This window comes from Esox lucius, chromosome 16 (assembly GCF_011004845.1).
Source record: "Esox lucius isolate fEsoLuc1 chromosome 16, fEsoLuc1.pri, whole genome shotgun sequence".
Lineage (NCBI taxonomy): Eukaryota > Metazoa > Chordata > Actinopteri > Esociformes > Esocidae > Esox > Esox lucius.
This window is the reverse complement of record NC_047584.1, coordinates 18,276,409-18,298,926: the sequence shown is the minus strand read 5'-3', so window position 1 is coordinate 18,298,926 and position 22,518 is coordinate 18,276,409. Positions and strand designations below refer to the sequence as shown.

At 40.7% G+C, this 22,518-nt stretch overlaps 1 protein-coding gene across 4 annotated transcripts in view; it reads right to left on the bottom strand.

Annotated features, from left to right (window-relative positions):
- Positions 1-6,631: 6,631 nt before the first annotated feature.
- Positions 6,632-22,518, bottom strand: part of LOC105022450 (potassium voltage-gated channel subfamily H member 7) — a 58,447-nt gene continuing 42,560 nt past the window's right edge. For 2 of the 4 annotated variants that reach the window (XM_020054532.3, XM_010890874.4), the window contains 6 exons: positions 18,036-18,241; positions 17,476-17,575; positions 17,071-17,307; positions 8,897-9,053; positions 7,245-7,479; positions 6,632-7,096 (listed from right to left, as the gene is read on the bottom strand). In XM_020054532.3, coding sequence (XP_019910091.1) covers positions 6,830-7,096; positions 7,245-7,479; positions 8,897-9,053; positions 17,071-17,307; positions 17,476-17,575; positions 18,036-18,241 — 1,202 coding nt within the window. In that variant the 3' untranslated portion in view covers positions 6,632-6,829. Of the gene's footprint in view, positions 7,480-8,896; positions 9,054-17,070; positions 17,308-17,475; positions 17,576-18,035; positions 18,242-22,518 lie in introns of all 4 variants that reach the window. The other 2 variants (XM_020054534.3, XM_020054533.2) reach the window with 2 other exon arrangements.

Below are 22,518 nucleotides of genomic sequence, written 5' to 3'. Positions count from 1 at the left end.
GCACCACCACAGAAATGCGTTGCCTGTTAGCATAGTGCTCATTATAACATGTTTTTATTTTGCCTATGAGTGAGAGAAATTATTTTGGTTGGTTTCATGTCAAATAAATAAAATTGTCGGGATGTCAATGAGGGGATTTCAACACAGCCATCCCCTGCCGAGAAACAAACACAAATAGCGGTTACGCCCACAAGCAGCAATCTGGGGCAAGGCAGCGCGCTTGCAGGCCAATTTGCGTCAGAACAGTGGATGAGCACAGTGAGTGAGTGGCTGACTGACTGACTGACTGACTGATTGTCTGGCCCAATCCCAATGTCCACACTCACAGACTCACAGACTTTGAAGCACGTTCTCACTAAGTCTGTGAGAGCTTAGGGCTGTCCCACTGTCAAATCGTCAAGTGCGCAAGGGCTCTCTCGCCGACATTTTGAGCCCTGTATGCACCCTTTTCGTATTTCTGCAGACTTTGCCTGAGGGAATTGCCCACAGTTCATAGCGTTGTGATGTGAAACACGGGGTTACCAGAGGAAGTCCGGATGCCAGAGAAAAATCCTGGCAAACGCCCCATGTAAGGGAAGAAGAATGGTAAACTGCACTACATTAACAAGGATTTAAGATGGCAAATAGAAAACATGAAATCAGAGGTCTGTAATTAACTTATTACACACCTAGTATATTCAACTATTTATTTTAGTTTTTGCTTTACAATGCTGTTTTGACCAAAAATAGTACAGTGATTATTGACAAATATAGATTGTTATTGACAAATACCTCTTGTCCACTCTGTAGGGCAGTGGTTTCCAACTACGGCCCTCAAGTACCCCCAACAGTACACATATTCATTGTAGCCCCAGCCAAGCACAGCTGATTCAACTTGTCAACTAATTATCAGGCTCTCACTGAGTTGAATTGGGTGTGCTTGTCCAGGGCTACAACAAAAATGTGTGCTGTTGGGGGTACTCGAGGACCGGAGTTGGGAACCACTGCTGTAGGGGAAGAGCCTGCAAGACATATAAATCAGGCAGTCGGTTTGTTAAGTGCCTAGGCTGCGAAGAAAGTAAAAAACATAAAATAAAAAGTCCCAAACCTCCAATAGTGTTCATCATGTTTCAGCATCGTCAAGGTAACATGATAAAGTCGCAAAGTGCTGTCCCATAACTATTTATAGCACAGGTGTCAAACCGGTTCCATGGAGGGCCGAGTGTCTGCAGGTTTTCGCTCTCACCTTGTACCTGATTGATTAATTAGTTCACTAATTGGTTAATTTCTACCCCCACCTGGTTGTTCAGGTCTGACCTGGGAAGCAATTTAAAGGAAAACCCAAAGACCTGCAGACACATGGCCCTCCGTGGAACCGGTTTGACACCCCTGATTTATAGCATTTAGAGTCCTTGCAGCCTCTTGCACTCAATCACTTACCAGGTGAGGTCAGTTAAGTCTGTGAGGGTTCAGGGCTTAGGGTTTAGGGGGGAAATTGGGATTGGGCCTCTGTCTGGCTAACTACCCCTTGTTATATAACGTAGTGGTTAGTGACACGTCCTTTCATACAAGCGACATGTGTTTGAGTCTCACATCAGACATAAATTACGAATTAGGATTTTTTCAGGATAGACAAAAACTTGGCTGGCTATGACATTCAGTAGCCATATTACAGTAAGCCTAAAATAAAACTGTTTATGGTTATATTGCGACTATTTCTGGTTGGACTTTTGAAGTAGCTCACTATATACAAAACAGTACGTACTTCACCATCATTCGTGAAATATGTACTTGTATGTAGTATGCGATTTGCTTTCGATTGTATCGTTGTTCACATTGCATAGTGGTTAGCTATTCAACTGGTATTGTATGGACGACCATCTACAGTAAACTTTGAACAAAGGTACACTTTAGTTCCGTTAACAAACATTATGTTGCCTACATTATTTTAGCAAATAATGTAATGGCTGGGGTAAAAGTTACATTTGGAGATGATTTGTAGTCATTGTTTTCATTATAGGCACTGTATAGCTATTAGCTAGCCATCTACAGTAATCTTTGTACAAGAGTACACTAGTTAAAGACACAGTCTGCATAGAAAACCGTGGCTCAAAACCAGCCAGGGACAACAACCTTTATCCCTTTTAAATGTGGGCCAGCTGAACTAAGCTTGCCTGGTTCCTTTTCTTGTTTTTCCAAATGGCTTTTTCAGTACTAGAAATGTGCACTTGAAAGGAAATTATACATGAAACCATGACATGGACTTTGAATGATGAATCCCAATTGGTGTTTTAGTCAAAGCCAACCCAGGCTGTACTATGTTGGCCTGGGAATTTGGGCAAGTATGAGTCTTACCTGCCACACCTGGGGAGACACACCTGGGTGCACACACACACCCACCCACACACAACACACACATTTTGCACATTAATATATTTCATCCAGTCTTCAATTAAATTTTTCTGTAAAACATTTCTAACCAAATAATAAATACATTGGAAACCAATTCTTAGAAATAACCCAACTTAACCATTTATTTTACTTTTGTGAGAAACTGTACCATGATTTAAATTTTTCTTACAAATGTGTACGCTTACACCACTGGCCTACTATATTACTTTTCTTTTCTAATGTAAATGAGCACAGGACGGGAGCAGTGCTTGGTTGAATCTCAAATCATATACTACATACTATGACCTACAAGTACGTACTTTGCGGATGATGGCGAGGTACGTACTGTTACATAGTGTATAGTAAGCTAGTATGCCAGTATTGGGGCCGTTTGGGACATACTACCTCATCATAAAATTCTGTCTCAACATTAGATGATTTTTTCACGCAACATCACGCCAACTTTGAATATTTAGAGAGACACCATTAATCATTGTGTTGAACTGACTTTTCCGTCAAATGAAAAAACGAGAAACCCCTCCTCTTTTACTGTGCACGGGGCTTTGGGCTTTGGTCTATATTACCCCAAAAAGCATGCACGGATGCGTACACCGAAAATCCACCAGAAATAGTAGAACATCCGGGACATTTTGGCATACTATTTTTAATGTACTATGGTTTGAGACATATTAAACTTCTCGCACTATATAGTATGCAAGTATGCAATTTGAGAGATCAGCCCTTGGCTATATAGTATGCCAGATTCGTATGCGAGAAGGTTAGTATGTCTCAAACCATAGTATGCTGAAAATAGTTTGCCAAAAGTTGACTTTTGCAACTACCAGTTTTACTCGAAGCTGTTTCAAGTGTAAAGTAATTCTAGACTGCAGACATTATTGTGGTTTTTGTTGAGTTCTCAATGCATACCCCGCAGGTTTCTGGTCTGCCTGTCAGTGCCAACCACTCACGTGTTACTGCCGGCTGTGGTTCATCAGGTCAATACAAGGACTCGTCACCGCGATTCCTGTATTTTGTCCAAATTCTGGGAGCCGGTATTGGATTGGTGCATCCCTAATTGAACGTTTTTCAAAATGTCCTAAATTTTGTTACATTCTTGCAGAAACATGATGGACATGTCTATTATTCCACTGTAGCAAATATGGTCTTAAGGGGGCTGGGCATCACGAGGAGGAATGACACTAGAATAATACAATCAATCAATTTATCATGTAACCCTATTTACCACAGACTTGAATTAATTCACATAGTTAATATTATAAACAGGCACATTTATGTAAAACAATACATTTTGCATTAAAGGTGAAATATCCACTTTCAGCCCTGTAGCGTGGACAAGTTAAGTAGCAGAATCAATGTACAGCAAGATGAAACTTATCAGGAATACTTATTTCATAAATAACCATTCTAATTTGTATTTGCACCCTATCCACCATATGTCTTGTTTTCCTTGCAACATTTTATTAAAAAGTCTAAGTACCACAAACAAGGTAGGTGAAAATTGACTTTGTTCTCAATTCACCTAAATCAAACTACTTATAGCTATTCTTTGTTATGTATAGCAAAATAATAGTCTATTGCAAGAGGCAGTACCCCAGTTGTCAACTGGGCACACAATACCCTTTGCCTTTTGTTTAGGTAACATAGGGTTTATGATCATAGCAGTTTTGGAACTGGTTGTGAGTTCTGACTTTTGATTTTAACCATATCACTTGACCGTTTTTCTTTACAGTTGAGAATGAACTTCTATTAATAAAGCATTGCTTCTAAATATGAATTGTAGATCCATTTCAAAAATATGTAATTGAGGTCCTTAGTTTTAGAGAACTTGTGTGTTTAAACTCTGTTAAAACATTTTTAGTAATCTATCTACTGGCATATCAGTTCCATGGTTTAATAATTTCATGTTTCTTGTTTCACCATACTCCTAAGTATGGTCGCATAGAATTGCAAGGCTTGGGGCAAATATGTATACACTCCGATGAATTATAGAGTTTAACTCTATTCCAAATAGTTTGCTACTTAGGATTCTTTAAACCCCCTGATTACAGCATCATAGTTCAGTAATGGAGATCCTGCGTATAATCCAAATCTGATTAAGAGTTAATACCCTTTCCAAAGGTCATACATAAATCTAAAAGGAAACCTAGGTATTCATACTGTATAAAACATAACTACATGTATCATCTTGTGCAACACTGGTCATATAATGGATCCTATATGCTTTCATGAGACAAAGCAATTGCATTGTTGAGTATTCAAAGTCTAGCGCAAAAAGGGATTTCCCCACAAAAAAGATATGGTGGACAAATCTCAGGAGAAAAAATAAAAATGTTTTAGTTTTCATTTTATTGCTGCTGTAGTTTTAGGACATGCTATCATATGACATTTGAATCCCCATCCTTCAATAATGAACTCTGTAAGTCTTTCCTATGTTATATTCATGTGGATAAACTATGAGAACCGAATACATTGGAAAACAACATGATTGAATTGCTTTTGAGAAGTGTGTAGGCTACATAAAAATACTGATTTGATATTTGGATGGAGTTTTAGGCACAATACCCTGTCTATCTTTTGGGCCTATTAATAAGATAACATGACATGAAATACCACAGATGCATAATAATGTAGTAAAATAACGTTTAATCTAAATTAAAGTCTGTTGTATTATATGGATAATATCGTTATCATACAGTACTGTATATCATATTCTACTTTTGGTTTAAATAAGCAGTGCAAAAAAATATATACTAAGATGAAAACCAATGTACTGCCTTGTAAAACATGCCAACATCACACTTGCTTGTCAGAGGTATGAATCAAAGCTACCATGCAAAGAAAACACTCCCAGTCATGCACATTCACCCAACTACCTGGACAAGCACGTATGGTGTCTGTGTTGCTGGCAGTGGAACATCAAGGGGTGCTCATGTACAGTATCTCACAAAAGTGAGTACACCCCTCACATTTTTGTAAATATTTGATTATATCTTTTCATGTGACAGCACTGAAGAAAGGACACTTTGCTACAATGTAAAGTAGTGAGTGTACAGCTTGTATAACAGTGTACATTTGCTGTCCCATCAAAATGACACAACACAAAACCATAAATGTCTAAACTGCCGGCAACAAAAGTGAGTACACCCATAAGTGAAAATGTCCAAATTGGGCCCAAAGTGTCAATATTTTGTCAGCTTCTTTAGCAAGGCAGTGGTCGTCTTGGAGGTGTGTTTGGGGTCGTTATCATGTTGGAATATTGCCCTGCGGCCCAGTCTCCGAAGGGAGGGGATCATACTCTGCTTCAGGATGTCACAGTACATTTTGGCATTCATGGTTCCCTCAATGAATTGTAGCTCCCCAGTGCCGGCAGCACTCATGCAGCCCCAGACCATGACATTCCCACCACCATGCTTGACTGTAGGCAAGACACACTTGTCTTTGTACGCCACACACGCTTGACATCATCTGAACCAAATATGTTTATCTTGGTCTCATCAGACCACAGGACATGGTTCCAGTAATCCATGTCCTTAGTCTGCTTGTCTTCAGCAAACTGTTTGAGGGCTTTCTTGTGCATCATCTTTAAAATAGGCTTCCTTCTGGGACAACAGCCATGCATACCAATTTGATGCAGTGTGCGGCATATGGTCTGAGCACTGACAGGCTGACCCCCCACCCCTTCAACCTCTGCAGCAATGCTGGCAGCACTCATATGTCTATTTCCCCAAAATATCCTCTGGATATGATGCTGAGCACGTGCACTCAACTTCTTTGGTTGACATGGCGATGCCTGTTCTGAGTGGAACCTGTCCTGTTAAACCACTGTATGGTTTTAGCCACCGTGCTGCAGCTCAGTTTCAGGGTCTTGGCAATCTTCTTATAGCCTAGGCCATCTTTATGTAGAGCAAAAATATTTTTCTTTGCCATGAGGTGTCATGTTGAACTTCCAGGACCAGTATGAGTGAGTGTGAGAGCGATGACACCAAATTTAACACACCTGCTCCCCATTCACACCTGAGACCTTGTAACACTAACGAGACACCAGGGAGGGAAAATGGCTAATTGGCACCAATTTGGAAATGTTCACCTAGGGGTGTACTCACTTTTGTTGCCAGCAGTTTAGACATTAATGGCTGTGTGTTGAGTTATTTTAAGGGGATAGCAAATTTCCATTGATATACAAGCTGTACACTCACTACTTTACATTGTAGCAAAGTATAATTTCTTCTGTGTTGTCACATGAAAAGGTATAATCAAATATTAACAAAAATGTGAGGGGTGTACTCACCTTTGTGAGATACTGTACATCATTAAAAATGCAGATCGTTTTAGGAGGAAAACTACCAGATTGTTCACATATTGCAATGCAATAATTAGTCAATGAAACCCTGAGTCACACTTCAGAGAAGACAGGCAAACAGAAGGAAGAGATCTAGCTCTATTGCCTTGGAGGTCCTGGGTCAGAGACTGGCCTGTGGAGTCCGGTGTTGTCGGGAGAGGACGGGTCTAATGGTGGAGCGCTGTCCTCAATTGAAAGATGGAGCGATTCAGAATGCTGATGCCCTGTGGGTTTCTTGTATGTTTGTCTTTGTCTCTGTACAAGCAGTACTGTAAGGCTGTCCTCTATGGGCGAGTCATTGTGAGCCAAACCTGACAACAAGTCTTTGGATTCCTGATGGCTCTTCTCCAAGTTGAGTTCAGGACTCTGATAACGTAAAATAAATCACAGCAAACACACATACAGACACATTTCAATGTAAGAATGTGTTTCGACCATTAGGAAGTAGCTCAGAACTCTGAGTTGGTCATCACTTTTCAGATATGATATCCATTCTCTTGTTAAAAAAACTTACTCCTTGATTTCCATTGTTTGTTTGTTCTGTCGAAATCAACATCTCAGTACATACTTGTAAAGAGTGGCTGAAGCACTGGCTGGTGGTCAAAGCTGCTATTGGCTGGACCCTAACAGCAGGCCTTTGATAGTCTGAGCTAGCAGTCACAGCGCTGTAGGCTGGAGGTCCCAGGGTAGACTGCCTCTGCAAGAGCTGCAGGATGGTCTGAATATCTGATGTCATCTGGGACTCCAGTCTGCAAACACAGATGGAGGGCAGAAAATGAACCACTACTCATTGTTAACGGGACTGGAGGCTAAGAGAAGATGAGTTCAACACAAATCAACAAGCAGGTCTCTAGGCTTTCACGCATAGTTTTTACTGTACAGATGTTGTGTGGCCCATTCCAGCACTAGGGGGAGCTTGTGGTCTGTTGTGACATAGTATGGTTGTCAATGAAATCAAAAGGCTTGGCAACAATTATTTTATCAGCCCTCTCTCTCTACTAGTCCCAGTCATAATGAATATTCAGAAAAGGTGGGGTTCCAGAGACATTACCTATCCAGTAGTAATAGTGCATGGATACCCTACTGCGGCTATAGATATCGTTATCTATGATCATGCTGATTAATTGTTTTCATTGCCCTTAGCAGCCACCTGCCAATTTGAAATTATGAATATAATAATATAAATATAATAAATATAATTTATATAAATATATAAAATATTTTATTTATAGAGTGCTCATGCTCAATGGGCATTAATGAATAAACTGGCATTGATAATGCATTCATCAGTTTTTCAGCAGACCAAGAGCAAAGGATCTGAGCAAACACACAGTGACAGTACACATTCTCTGCCATTGAAATTACAAAACAGAAGCTTGTTTGGTTGAGTTTAATGTAGTGACCATGGGTGTGTTAAGGAGACCATGGTGTGTTATTTTAGCACTGCTCTCCCGCCTCAGACTGGTCATTAGGCTAGCACTGAAATGGAGCTTAAATGGGAGAGACACACCTTTAAAACCACACAAACAGTAGCTGCTTACGAATGGGTGAAACCGAGGGTCAGATAGAGTGCACTGCAACACTGCATAATGTGTCTTTTTTGAAGATAGAAAAATGGGAGCATGCAGATACAGGAGGAGCCCTCCAGTGTGATGTCTCAGATTTCTCTGTGATAATTCTGGCTAAAAATACCACCTGCTGTGTGTCTGTGTGCTCTTGGCAGCCTGCTGGCTGCAGGTGTGGCGTTATCTCTCCTCTAGACCAGTCGACTGCCTCAGGAAGTAATGGTAGTTCCAATGTTTAATCGAACATGTAGCCCATTTACATACGTAATGTGATGTCGATTTTCAAATGGATTTAATTTGTTTGTATTTGCTAGAGAGTGTGCGCTGACATTTGCTGTGTGGCTTTTTGCTATCGCTTCCCTCCAGGCTCTGTTTCAGACCCATTCTGGGTGACTTGTCAATTTGGTATACACAGAGGACTTCAGTCATGAGGTGTATTTATAGAACATTTACAAAATGCAACCGTAACTACTTTGAGCTTTTAATAGAACTGATGTTGTCCTGATGAATCTATAAAAAACGTGAGATTAAAATATTTCCCATGACTGACTTGATCTTTACAATGTTGCTGGCTTGAATCCAGATTTCCACACTTGCCTACCTATTTAAGTGTTCTTGGAGCTGATCTAAGCGCTGCTCCACCTCTCCGTATGTGATTTCACTCGCGTTGTCGTCCTCACCCCTCAGGTCTTGCAAATGTGCTGACTCATCCAGGTGGTCTCTGGGCTTCTCGCAGGTCCATTTGTCGTTGCACAGATCTGTCACAGGAAGGGGAAACACACATCCTTTATATGCTCACATGTGGGTCAGAGCACATGCCTGGTAATCACTAAACCAACCAACCTACCCACCATCCATCTAACCACTGAAATAGAACACTATTTATCATCTGTTGTAAGGCTGTTGTGTGCTGTTCCCTGTGTAATTTATTAGCCTAGCTAGTGTTACAGAAGACAGTTGCTTTATATGTTGTAGTGGGTCATGAGGGTTAACCCTTGGTGATTATCTCTGCCAGACACCCTGCTTATTGCGTGCTGTGTATACTGATTAACGCTGGTCTGGGTAAGAGCTTTTGTAAAGTGAAACAACTGACAGGCTCAGGCGAAACTTCCATCACTTTTATCTGCTACAGCAGCAGCCTCTGGGACACCGACTGATACATACACATTCACCGTTTGCTCGTCTCTATTGTAAACATTAGGCTATACCAGACAAAGACCAATCTGAGCCCCTTGGCACTATTGGAACTGTCATCATTGCGCATCTTATGTATGACATTTAGTCAGCAACGCAGAGTGCGTTCCAAACGGAAACCTATTCCCTACAGTCTACACAGTATATGGGGAATAAGTGCGCTGGTGAAATGGTGCCCTCAATGATAGGGCTCTGGTCCAGTGCAGTGCACTAGATAGAGAGGGATTCAATTCTCTCTTAAAGAACCATGGAACATCAGATGCTGTTCTCCTACAGACAGTCGTATGCACACATCTCAGGGCATATTTTTATACGGTATTAAACTCCTGGGACAAGAACTAACTAGGACATACTGTGCACATTTGGAGGGCGGGCATCTGAGGAGTGCAGCAGCTTTTCCTAGAGCCTCTAAAAAGAAAGGCTGCGCTGCCTGTGACATAAGCTGGTGAAAGAAGCTGCTCCACAGAGATTTGTCTTGGTACTCATTTCAAGGAACGGTACTCTTCACACACGGCTTTTCTTGGGGATTTACGCTGGGATGGGTTTGATTGACAGGGTAATATTATTTTTGTATCTCTGGTTTGTTTTTGCTCCTAGCCTCAAACGCAGGTGCATAACGCCTGTTTTTTCTGGGTGCTGCATCTTAGACAATGACCCAATCAGAGACCTAGCCTGTCGTGACAGTATGCTTGTGACAAGACACTGATGGGGGTGGATGGCGTTCTTTGATCCTCTTAAAAGGTATGTTTACAGAGGTGGCCTGTTTATCTCCCCACTATAATAAACCCATCCCTTTAAGGATAACACAGGGTTCCAATATATGACCTTAACAGTGCGTGGCCCAGAGAATACAACCTGTAGAGGTGGTTTGAAACCAAATCATTAACTAGAGACCGATTTAAGTCAGTGGTTCTCAATATATATGATATTATATATATGTGTGTATATATATATATATACACACATAGTTGTGCTCAAAAGTTTGCATGCCCTTGGAGAATTGGTAACGTATGTACTATTTGTAAAAAAAAACATGAGTGAGCAGGCAAAACAAATCTTTTATTTCTTATGGGATTCACATTCAACTGTAGGTCATAACAGAATGGCACAACCATAAAACAAAACATGGCAAAAAAAAAGTCTGCATACACTTAGTTCTTAATATTATGTATTGCCCTTTAGCATCAATGACAGCGTGCAGTCTTTTGTAATAGTTGTTTATGAGGCCCTGAATTCTTGCAGGTGGTATGGCTGCCAATTCGTCTTGGCAAAATTGCCTCCAGGTCATGCAAAGTCTTTGGTCTTCTTGCATGAACCGCAAATTTGAGATCTCCCCAGAGTGGCTTGATGGTATTAAGGTCAGGAGACTGTGATGGCCACTCCAGAACCTTCACATTTTTCTGCTGTAACCACTGGAGGGTCAACTTGGCCTTGTTTTTAGGGTCATTGTCGTGCTGGAAAGTCCAAGAGCATCCCATGTGCAGCGTTCGTGCAGAAGAATGCAAATAGTCTGCCAATATACACTCACCTAAAGGATTATTAGGAACACCTGTTTAATTTCTCATTAATGCAATTATCTAATCAACCAATCACATGGCAGTTGCTTCAATGCATTTAGGGGTGTGGTCCTGGTCAAGACAATCTCCTGAACTCCAAACTGAATGTCAGAATGGGAAAGAAAGGTGATCTAAGCAATTTTGAGCGTGGCATGGTTGTTGGTGCCAGACGGGCCGGTCTGAGTATTTCACAATCTGCTCAGTTACTGTGATTTTCACGCACAACCATTTCTAGGGTTTACAAAGAATGGTGTGAAAAGGGAAAAACATCCAGTATGCGGCAGTCCTGTGGGCGAAAATGCCTTGTTGATGCTAGAGGTCAGAGGAGAATGGGCAGACTGATTCAAGCTGATAGAAGAGCAACTTTGATTGAAATAACCACTCGTTACAACCGAGGTATGCAGCAAAGCATTTGTGAAGCCACAACACGCACAACCTTGAGGCGGATGGGCTACAACAGCAGAAGACCCCACCGGGTACCACTCATCTCCACTACAAATAGGAAAAAGAGGCTACAATTTGCACGAGCTCACCAAAATTGGACAGTGGAAGAATGTTGCCTGGTCTGATGAGTCTCGATTTCTGTTGAGACATTCAGATGGTAGAGTCAGAATTTAGCGTAAACAGAATGAGAACATGGATCCATCATGCCTTGTTACCACTGTGCAGGCTGGTGGTGGTGGTGTAATGGTGTGCGGGATGTTTTCTTGGCACACTTTAGGCCCCTTAGTGCAAATTGGGCATCGTTTAAATGCCACGGCCTACCTGAGCATTGTTTCTGACCATGTCCATCCCTTTATGACCACCATGTACCCATCCTCTGATGGCTACTTCCAGCAGGATAATGCACCATGTCACAAAGCTTGAATCATTTCAAATTGGTTTCTTGAACATGACAATGAGTTCACTGTACTGAAATGGCCCCCACAGTCACCAGATCTCAACCTAATAGAGCATCTTTGGGATGTGGTGGAACGGGAGCGTCGTGCCCTGGATGTGCATCCCACAAATCTCCATCAAATGCAAGATGCTATCTTATCAATATGGGCCAACATTTCTAAAGAATGCTTTCAGCACCTTGTTGAATCAATGCCATGTAGAATTAAGGCAGTTCTGAAGGCGAAAGGGGGTCAAACACAGTATTAGTATGGTGTTCCTAATAATCCTTTAGGTGAGTGTATTCTGATAACATGCAGTATTCATTTTGCTGTCAATTTTCACAAGATTACCCATGCCTTTAGAGCCCCCCCCCCCAATACATCAGTAAGGCACCACCATGCTTCACCATGGGGATGGTATTCTGTTTACTATAGGCCTTGTCGGGCAAGGTGTTGTCGGCATATTGTAACTGGGCTTTTTTGTAGCATTTACGCAGTAAATGCTTCTTTCTGGCAACTTGACCATGCAGCTAATTTTTGTTCAAGTATCGTCAAATTGTGCTTCTTGAAACAACTACACCATATTTTTCCAGAGCAGCCTACATTTCTCCTGAGGTTACCTGTGGGTTTTTCTTTGTATCCCAAACAATTCTTCTGGCAATTTTGGCGGAAATCTTTCTTGGTCTACCTGACCTTGGCTTGGTATCAAGAGATCCCCAAATTTTCCACTTCTTAATAAGTGCTGACTGGCATTTGCAAGACTTTGGATATATTTTTATTTCCTTTTCCATCTTTATAAACACCTTGTTACGCAGGTCTTTTGACGGTTATTTTCTTCTCCACATGGCTTAGTATCTAGCATGCTCAGTGCATCCATGTGAGAGCTAACAAACTCATTGACAATTCATACACAGACACTAATTGCAATTTAAAAAGCCACAGGTGTGGGAAATTCACCTTTAATTGCCATTTTCACCTGTGTGTGTCACCTTGTGTGTCTGTAACAAGACCAAACATTCAAGGGAATGTAAACTTTTGATCAGGGCCATTTGGGTGATTTCTGTTATCATTCTGATTTAAAAAAGAGCCAAAAACTAAGTGATAATGAATGGTTTAATTTGATCGCAATCCTTCAAGAAAAGAAAATGTTATGCATGATCAGTCATATTTTCAAAATCAATGCCAAAATGTCACAATTTCTTCCACGGTATACAAACTTTTTGATTTGAACTGGAATTCAAATCAAAAAGTGACACCTTCATATATTCTAGATTAATTACACAAAGTGAAACATTTCAATACTTTTTTGTTTCAATCTTGATGATTATGGCTTACAGCCCATGGAAATCAACAATCCAGTACCTCAAAATATTAGAACAAATTTATTATACAGAAATGTGGACCCAAGAAGAGCTCTAATCAGCTAATTAACAAAAAAAAAACTGCAAGGGTTTCCTAAGTATGTTAATGTATGCACTCTAATTGGTTGGGGCTCCTTTTGCACAAATTACTACATCAATGCGGTGTGGCATGGAGGCAATCAGCCTGTGGCACTGCTGAGGTGTTATGGAAGCCCAGGTTGCTTTGATAGCGGCCATCAGCTCGTTTGTGTGGTTGGGTCTGGTGCATCTCATTTTCCTTTTGACAATACCCCATATATTCTCTGTGGGATTCAGGTCAGGTGAGTTGGCTGGCCAGTCAATCACAGTAATACCATGGGCAGCAAACCAGTTAACATGTGCCAAGTCTTGCTGGAAAAGGAAATAAGCATCTCCATAAAGATTGTCAACAGATTTTAGAGCATGAAGTGCTCTAAAATCTCAGATGGCTGCATTGACTCTGGATTTGATAAAATGCAGTGGACCAACACCAGCAGAAGACATGCCACACCAAATCATCTCTGACTGTGGAAATGAGACTTCAAGCAACTTGGATTCTGTGCCTCTCCACTCTTCCTCCACACTCTGGGACCTTGATTTCCATCTGAAGAGAGGACTTTGGACCATTGAGCAATGGTCCAGTTATTTTTCTCCTTTGCCCAGTAAGACGCTTCTGACGTTATCTCTGGTTCAGGAGTGGCTTGACACTACTGGAGGAATGTGACAGTTGTAGCCCATTTCCTGGACACATCTGTGTGTGGTGGCTCTTGATGCACTGACTCCAGCCTTAGTCCACTCCTTGTGAAGCTCCTCCCAAGTTCTTGTATCGGCTTTGCTTGACAATTCTCTCAAGGCTGTGGTCATCCCTGTTTCTTGTGCACCTTTTCCTACCACGCTTTTCCCTTCCTGTCAACTTTCCATGAATACGCTCTGATACAGCACTCTGCGAACAGCCAGCCCTTTCAGCAATGACCTTCTGTATCTTACCCTCCTCGTGGAGGGTGTCAATGAGTGTTTCCTGGACAACTGTCAAGTCAACAGTCTTCCCCTTGATTGTGGTTGTGTGTACTGAACCAGAATGAAAAATTGCAGGCTCAGGGAGTTAATCAGCTGATTAGAGCACTTTTCACGTCAACACTTCTATATTACGGATTTTTTTTTATTAGGGTTAGGGTTAGAAACCTTTCCACTATATATATATTTTTTTTACCCGTTGAGGCATGATCTCCACTAGACGTTAGCAGCAGATCCTTTAAGTCCTGTAAGTTGCGAGGTGGGGCCTCCATGGATCAGACACGCATCCGGCCTTCCACGTGATGTAAAAGAAAACGTCATTCATAAGACCAGGCCACCTTCTTCCATTGCTCCGTGGTCCAGTTCTGATGCTCACGTGCCTATTCTAGGTGCTTTCGGCAGTGGGCAGGGGTCAGAATGGGCACCCTGACTGGTCTGCGGCTACACAGCCCCATTCACAATAAACTGCGATGCACTGTCTGTTCTGACACCTTTCAGTATCAGTACTAGCATTAACCTTTTCATCTATTTGAGCTGCAGTAGCTCGTCTGTTGGATCAGACTACACGAGCCAGCCTTCGCTCCCCACATGAATCAATGAGCCTTGGCCACCCATGACACCAGTCACCGGTTCACCACTTTTCCTTCCTTGGACCACTTTTAGGAGGTACTGACCACTGCAGACCGGGAACACCCCACAATGGCTATAGATTTGGAGATGCTCTGACCCAGTCGTCTAGCCATCACAATTTGTCCTTTGTCATTGTTGCACAGATCCTAATGCTTGCCCATTTTCCCTGCTTCTAACACATCAACTTTGAGGACAGAATGTTCAGTTGCTAAAATATCCCACCCACTGACAGGTGCCATGATAACGAGATTGTCAGTGTTATTCACTTCACCTGTTAGTGGTCATAATGTTATGGCTGATCGGTGAATATATACAGCTCTGGAATAAATTAAGAGACCACTCCAAATTTTTTTAAATCAGCATCTCTACTTGTATGGCAGCCATTCCATTCCAGTGTCTGTTAAATTCCAACACAGACACACCTAATTTTACTTAATGAGATACTGATAAGGTGATAACCTGAAGCAAATCAAATTAAATGAGGAAAAGTATAAAAACCACTGCAATAGGACCAGCTGGATGGCAAAAACAGTGCAAGTTGTACCTCAAAGGTAACTATTCAGCATGACAAAAAAGTTGAAAAGAAAAGCTTTGGGTGAGGAAAAGTACGGTTCAATTCTGGCTTTACTGGTAGAGGAATACAGTGAGCGTCAGGTTGCTTCCATCCTGAGAATTTCAAAGATGGCAGTTCATAAGAACAAGGTCAAGCAACAGACTTTGGGAACAACAAAGCTACAGACTGGCAGAGGGCGAAAACGACTGTCCACTGACTGAGATGACCGTCAACTCATTTGTATGTCACTCAACAACCGTAGGATAACATCAAGTGGTCTACAAAAAAATGCCAAACAGCAGCTAGGGTGAAGTGCACGGCAAGGACTGTTCGAAATAGGCTCCTAGGGGCAGGGCTGAAGACGTGCAGAGCTAGAAAAAGCCCTTCATCAATGAGAAGCAAAGAAGAGCCAGGCTGAAGTCAGCAAAAGACCATAAGGATTGGACCATAGAGGAATGGATTAAGGTCAAGTTGTCTGTCAAATTTTCAGCTTTGCCCAACACCTGGTCGTCTAATGGTTAGACGGAGACCTGGAGAGGCCCACAAGCCACAATGTCTCGCACTGTGAAATTTGGTGTAGGATCGGTGATGATCTGGGGATGCTTCAGCAAGAATGGAATTGGGCAGATTTGTCTTTGTGAAGGATGCATGAATCAAGCTAAATACAAGGTTATCCTGAAAGAACACCTGTTTCCTTTTGCTCTGACAATGTTCCCCAACTCTGAGAATTGTTTTTTCCAGCAGGACAATGTTCCATACCACACAGGCAGGTCAATCAAGGTGTGGATGGAGGACCACCAGATCAAGTCCCTGTCATGGCCAGCCCAGTCTCCAGACCTGAACCCGATTGAAAATTTCTGGAATTTTCTGGAAAGAGGAAGATGGATGGTCACAAGCCATCAAACAAAGCCAATTTACTACCCAGAAGCAATGTGACAGACTGGTACAGAGCATGCCAAGACGCATGAAAGCTATGATTTAAAAATCATGGTTATTCCACCAAACATTGATTTCTGAACTCTTCCTAAGATCAAACATTAGTATTTTGTTGTTGAAAAATGAATATGATTTTGTTTTCTTTGCATTATTTCAGGTCTGAAAACAATGCATATTTTTTAGTTATTTGGACCAGTTGTTGTTCTCTACAATATTTTTATTTGTAATTTGGGTGTAATGTTTTCAGTAGTTTATAGAATAAAACAAAACCAAAAATCAAACACATACCTATGAATAGTAAAAGCAGAAAAACTGATTATTTTGCTGTGGTCTCTTAATTTTTTCCAGCGCTGTACATATATATATATATATTTAATTTTTTCTTTATTAATTTAAATGACTGATTTCAGGTAGAGAGTGGGAAGAATTGATAATGCTAAATGTTTTGATCAATGCCTTTTCTATTATATGCAAAGATTAAGCTGATCTATTACATTGACATCCCAAAATAAAGATGACTCGAGTGCATTGTTACTTTTTTTAAATGATAATGAACAAACCCTTGTGGATGTTCAGTTCCTATGGTGCGCCACTTTATGTGTGAAAACCAGCAGGTGTATGGTATTTCTGCTCACCAATGTTGACATCATAGGAGGGAGTTCTCTCCACACTGTCTCTAGCCTGAACATCTCCGGTGTGATTGGAGTTGAGCCCCAGTGAAGAGCCTTTCACTGAGGGACACCCCTGGAACGCCGACCCCAGGGACCTCTGCTCTTCCTTCCCCGAGGGTTTCAGGTCAACTGAAGTTCTCTTTAGGCACGAGTAGGTGTCCCTCTCCCTCCCAGAGGTGTCCATTTCCTTGTTACTTCCGCCTGTGGAATTGTAATCAACTCAAGTCAATCTATCACACTGAGCTGTTCCATTAGTCCTTCAGAAAGGGATGCATAGAACTCCTCTGTGACTCGAAGCTTCTCAGTGGAAGAACTAAAAACAAGAGCTGAGTAGGAGGTGCTGGTGCAGAGTATTGATATAAGACCCACCTTTAGTCATTGGATGTGATGTGAAGGAGATCCTTCTTCTGGTCTTTGTGCACTTAACATCTTCCTCCGGATCAGAATCACTGGCATGAGAATATGCAGCCTGCGTGGATGGAAACAGCAGAACGCACAATCACTGAAACTAGGCCGACCTCGCATATGTAATGCAATACCATGAATATTATATAATTTGCTATGGCAACATCAAACTAAATCCACCACGTAACTTATTTATTGTATCGTGTTTTCCATGTCCACACAAAGAATAGATACCAGGTCAATGTAAATGAATATATGTGTACTCTCATAGCTTGAACACATAATACATTAACGTAACGCATAATAACGCATTGTTAATCATTACATTTTCTTGTCGTTGGATACATGATATACTAGTCATACAGGATTCATTATTAATTATTTCACATTGCAAATCAGATTTAGTCTGTTATTTCATTGCGATTTTGTTAGAGAACACTGCGTGTTTATTGACCAAACATTTGACAGAGAACCAGGCTTAAGTACATGTTCATCATCTGATGTTTGATCAAAATGTAAGCTACCTTGCTATTCTCGTCTCTGAGGTTGAATGTCAGCTCAAGATTTGTCAGGAAGAAGTCAGCAAACTCTGGGTACATGTCAAGCACCTCTAACAGATCTTCTCTCTGTATGGTATGCAGGTCACAATAGCTTAGGGCTCTGACGTCCGCGTTGGACTTCCCAGGCTTGGCGTACAGATGGATCATTTCTCCGAAGATGTCATTCTTTCCTGGTGAGTAGAGGGAGATATAGAGAGTAGCTGAGGTTACATTCTTAGAGAGAATTATTATGGGGACTTACCAGACATCAGGAAAGCTAGTTTTAAGTATGAATTAAGTATGATCAAATTGTCTCAGAAGATCAGGAGAATTGCTGTGTGGTTGTCGGTTTTCGTGTGGATGAATGGATGAATGGACTGGGCTAGTGTGGAGAAGACTGGGCATGTCTGAAGACTGGGCATGACTATTTATACACAGATACTAATTGCAATTTATAAAGCCACAGGTGTGGGAAATTCAACTTTAATTGCCATTTTCACCTGTGTGTGTCACCTTGTGTGTCTGTAACAAGGCCAAACATTCAAGGGTATTTAAACTTTTGATCAGGGCCATTTGGGTGATTTCTGTTATCATAATGATTTAAAAAGTAGCCAGACAACTATGTGATAATAAATGGCTTCATATGATCACTATCCTTTTGCATGATCAGTCATATTTTCAAAATCAATGCCAAAATCTCACAATTTCTGTCAGGGTATGCAAACCTTTCAGCACAACTGTCCATCTATAGACCCAGGTCTTCCAGTTCTAATTTAGTATTATTATAATAATTATTATTATTATTAGTTGTTTCACTAAATGATACATAGTGCAAATTAAATGACTAAATTAAATGCATTTCTTCTATTTTCATTTACTGTATATAATAAGCTTCCAAACTTAAACTAGAGACCTCAGCTTGTCGGGTCTCCAAAGAGGACTTTTTGTTTAAAGGGCATCTTAAGCTGCCTTTCAGTGGTGCAAGGTGCTATTAAATGTCAACCCCTGTGTCACATTTTGTGTGAATGAGATGCAATAGGTTAGGCTGCAGTGTGGCATAAAGTGACCTATGAAAGTGGCCTCCAGCCTCAGTGTTCCACCTCAGCAGGGACCAGACACCTCCCTAGCACATAACTACAACATTGTGGAGCACAGTGCAGACCCAGGCACAGTCCTCATGTCATGGCTTTGGATAAAAGGAATGGAACATCAAATTACAACAGAACACTAGCCTACTACAAACAATACACAATTTCTGTTTCTCAAAAGCACCCAATTATAGCACCTAACAGTGGCCTGTAACTCCCCAATTTTTATGTGGTTTCATCCTAGCCTGCAAATGCTTATTGTTCTATTTCTGAAGACTTACACTAGTTGCTAATAAATGATGGCCTTGCTTCAGAGGATCAAAACAACTGTCGGAATCCAGTTGTAGTTGATATTTGGACATGCATACTGTCTTGCTCAAACAGCCAATTCTTTCTCTATTAACATTTCAGCAAGCTAGCTGGCTATATCAATGCATTATCTAAATTGCAACAGTGAATCTTCCAATTCTATGATCTAGTTATATGGATAGTAATGTACATTGAAGCATTTGGGGAGTTTATTTAGCATGCTGCAGTGTTCCAGGTTGATATCTTTAGAACCAATCAAATGTTCATGAATGAGCAAACCGTGCTTGCCCGGGGGAACACGAGACATGCAAAATGAGTTTGCTACGTTAGCGGTCAAAACCATTCCTCTTGGGACAATGGGGGAGCCCGTTTTGAAAATGCAAGCAATTCATGCAGTTTCTCCATTGATACTCTCTCTCTGCCTTGAGAGTTAAGCATACAAATGGATTTCTGTGATATACAAATGTGCTATTGTCACATTTCTTTGAGATTTTATTATTCCAGTATTGTTATACTGTGTCTGACGCAGCAGCTTTAGCCTAGTTCAGACCTAATTATCAGGGCTCTCATTTGATAAATGATGCATTGCACTCTCAGTTTAATCTAGGCTTAGTCTGCAACAGTTTGTTGCTGGCTCCAGGTGGGATATTACTCTAACCCATTTTTTATTACTTTTAATGAACATGCCATTTTAATAACTACCAACTAATATTATCTGGAATACTAAGCAAATTATGCTTATAAATGTTTACATTGATAATATAACAACAACAAGCAAATCCTATTTCTCATCCAAATTTTTAAAAATTGTGGGGAATGCTTAACCAGCAATCAGTCTTTAGACAATGTTAAACTGCAATCCACGCTTTAGTTTTGTCTACCTGACCACTAAGTAAAAAACTTATATTGCATGAACTATTCCTTTAAGGCTTCATATGCTTATAAGCCTCAGTTGTGTGTTCTCTCACTTCTACAGCAGTGGCGCTATGCAATGACAGTCATTTCACTTTGCTCTTTGAAGTTTCCCAACAGTCTCACACAGAGCCACTTAATAGTAATGTCAGAGCCTCTGTTCCGTCAGATGAATAATATAAATGCTATATCTTACAAGACTCTAAGAATGGAAGCCTACTTCACTTCTGTAGTTACTATTTAGTCTAAATGTGAGCAGGTATTTTTGACTTAAATGAGACAACTGGTATAGGCGTTTTGGTGTTCACGCTGATGAGAAGCATGTTAATATTCTGCACCAGACAGAACATACTGTTGCAGTCAGTTGTCAGATTTGGAAAAGAAGTCCCACTGCAGAACTGCTGGAGTGGATAAGTGTTTGAATATCCATCCATCATTCCTCTGGGAGGTGGCACTGTCTGTCTTAGCCCGAGTTTACATTTCTCTCTACAGATTGGCAAATATCACATGAGCATGAAAGCCTACACTGGCTGGGATGGAGTCATTCAAATCAATAATTCAAATGAACCCATTAAGTAAACCTGAAAATATACACCTTTAATTCTCCAACCATGTATGTATAAACCCAAGGGAAACTCATTTAAATATTAATCAATGTTCATGTCAGAGTAAATGCCCCTGAAACCATTGTTATGTCAACGCCTCACTAACCACAGTTCTCCACTTGGTTGATTTCTTTCAGTACTGTCTGTCCTCACAGAAAGCAGCAATGTGTGTCTTAACATACTGAAGTCTTAGCACTTAATTTGTAATTTCTGCTAAGTTAACACATGGGATTTATTTTACAATGGCTATACCATGGATCATTTAGATCCTATTTAGATTTTAAAAAATAGGACCTAACATGGTTATACCATGGCATTCAAAATGATTGGTCAGATGGGGGCTCTATGAAAATATATTGAAAATGTTAACTTTACTAGGTCACACCCCTCACCCTGTTTGACATGGGTTAGGGTTAGGATAGGAAGGTGGAGGGTTAGGATAGGAAACAGAACAGCTAATTGGGAAAATTGGTTGCTAATTTATGCTGTTTTGTGTGGTTACTTCTTGCTTCATTTTCATTAGCCTGGTAAGACTGGTTAGGGGAACTCATGTGGCTAGTTTGGAGAATCAGTGCTTGAGGTTAGTAGAATTAACTTGGCGGGTTTGGAAAGTGAATGTGGTAGATTAGGATAACTGACTTGGCAGGTTACCAGAGAATCAGGTAAGAAGTTAGGGTGTGCCAAAATGCAACAAGAAAACAGTATGTAGTTACCTACATTAGCAACCAATTTGCTCTATTGGGGCCCAATCCCAAAATGAACCCTAAGCTCTAAAGCCTATTCACTTGTAGATTTCTCAGGTGATTTTATTTGTAATATTGTGAATTTTACACCTAGCCTATCAGAGTGCAAGATGGAGCAATTAACTGATGGCTTACACCTGTCAAATCCTCTCATATATCCACAAGTGCAAAACGTGTTGGGTTTAGAGGTTGATGCAGGATTGGCCCTACTGTAGCTGTTAGGTTTCCATACAGTTATAGTATGTGCATAAGAACTTAATTGTCAACCAATCCTAACCTTAATCATGATACAGTGTGTATCCCGATGGTGTTTCACAACAAACACCTTCAGTCATATCTCTATTTGCCCATTACTCCCAAAATCTATCAGGTATTGTATGTCATGAAAGATTTCCATTATTTAAATTATTATATTGAAAAATGCTACTGCTCTTGCAACGAAAGATCAATTGATTTTAGATTAATACCAAAAACTAAATGGCCACAATTGACCAACTGATATTCAAGTTAGCCATGTCATACACATGTACTGTAAGCAAATAATTTTTTTTACAGCAACGACCTGAGAGCAATTAGGGTTAACTGTCTTTCTCAAGGACAGAATGACAGGGTTTTTCTAACGTATCGGCTTGGGGATTGGAACCAACAACCTTTTGTTTATTGGACAAATGCTTTGGATCACCAGGCTACCCTGCTGACCCAAAATATAAATAAAAGGTGTTTCAGGATGCAAAGTGCATCCAATTAGCATATTGAATTCTTAGTCAGAACTGACCTTTGTTTCTTGTATTGTGATTTGCTATCATAAAAG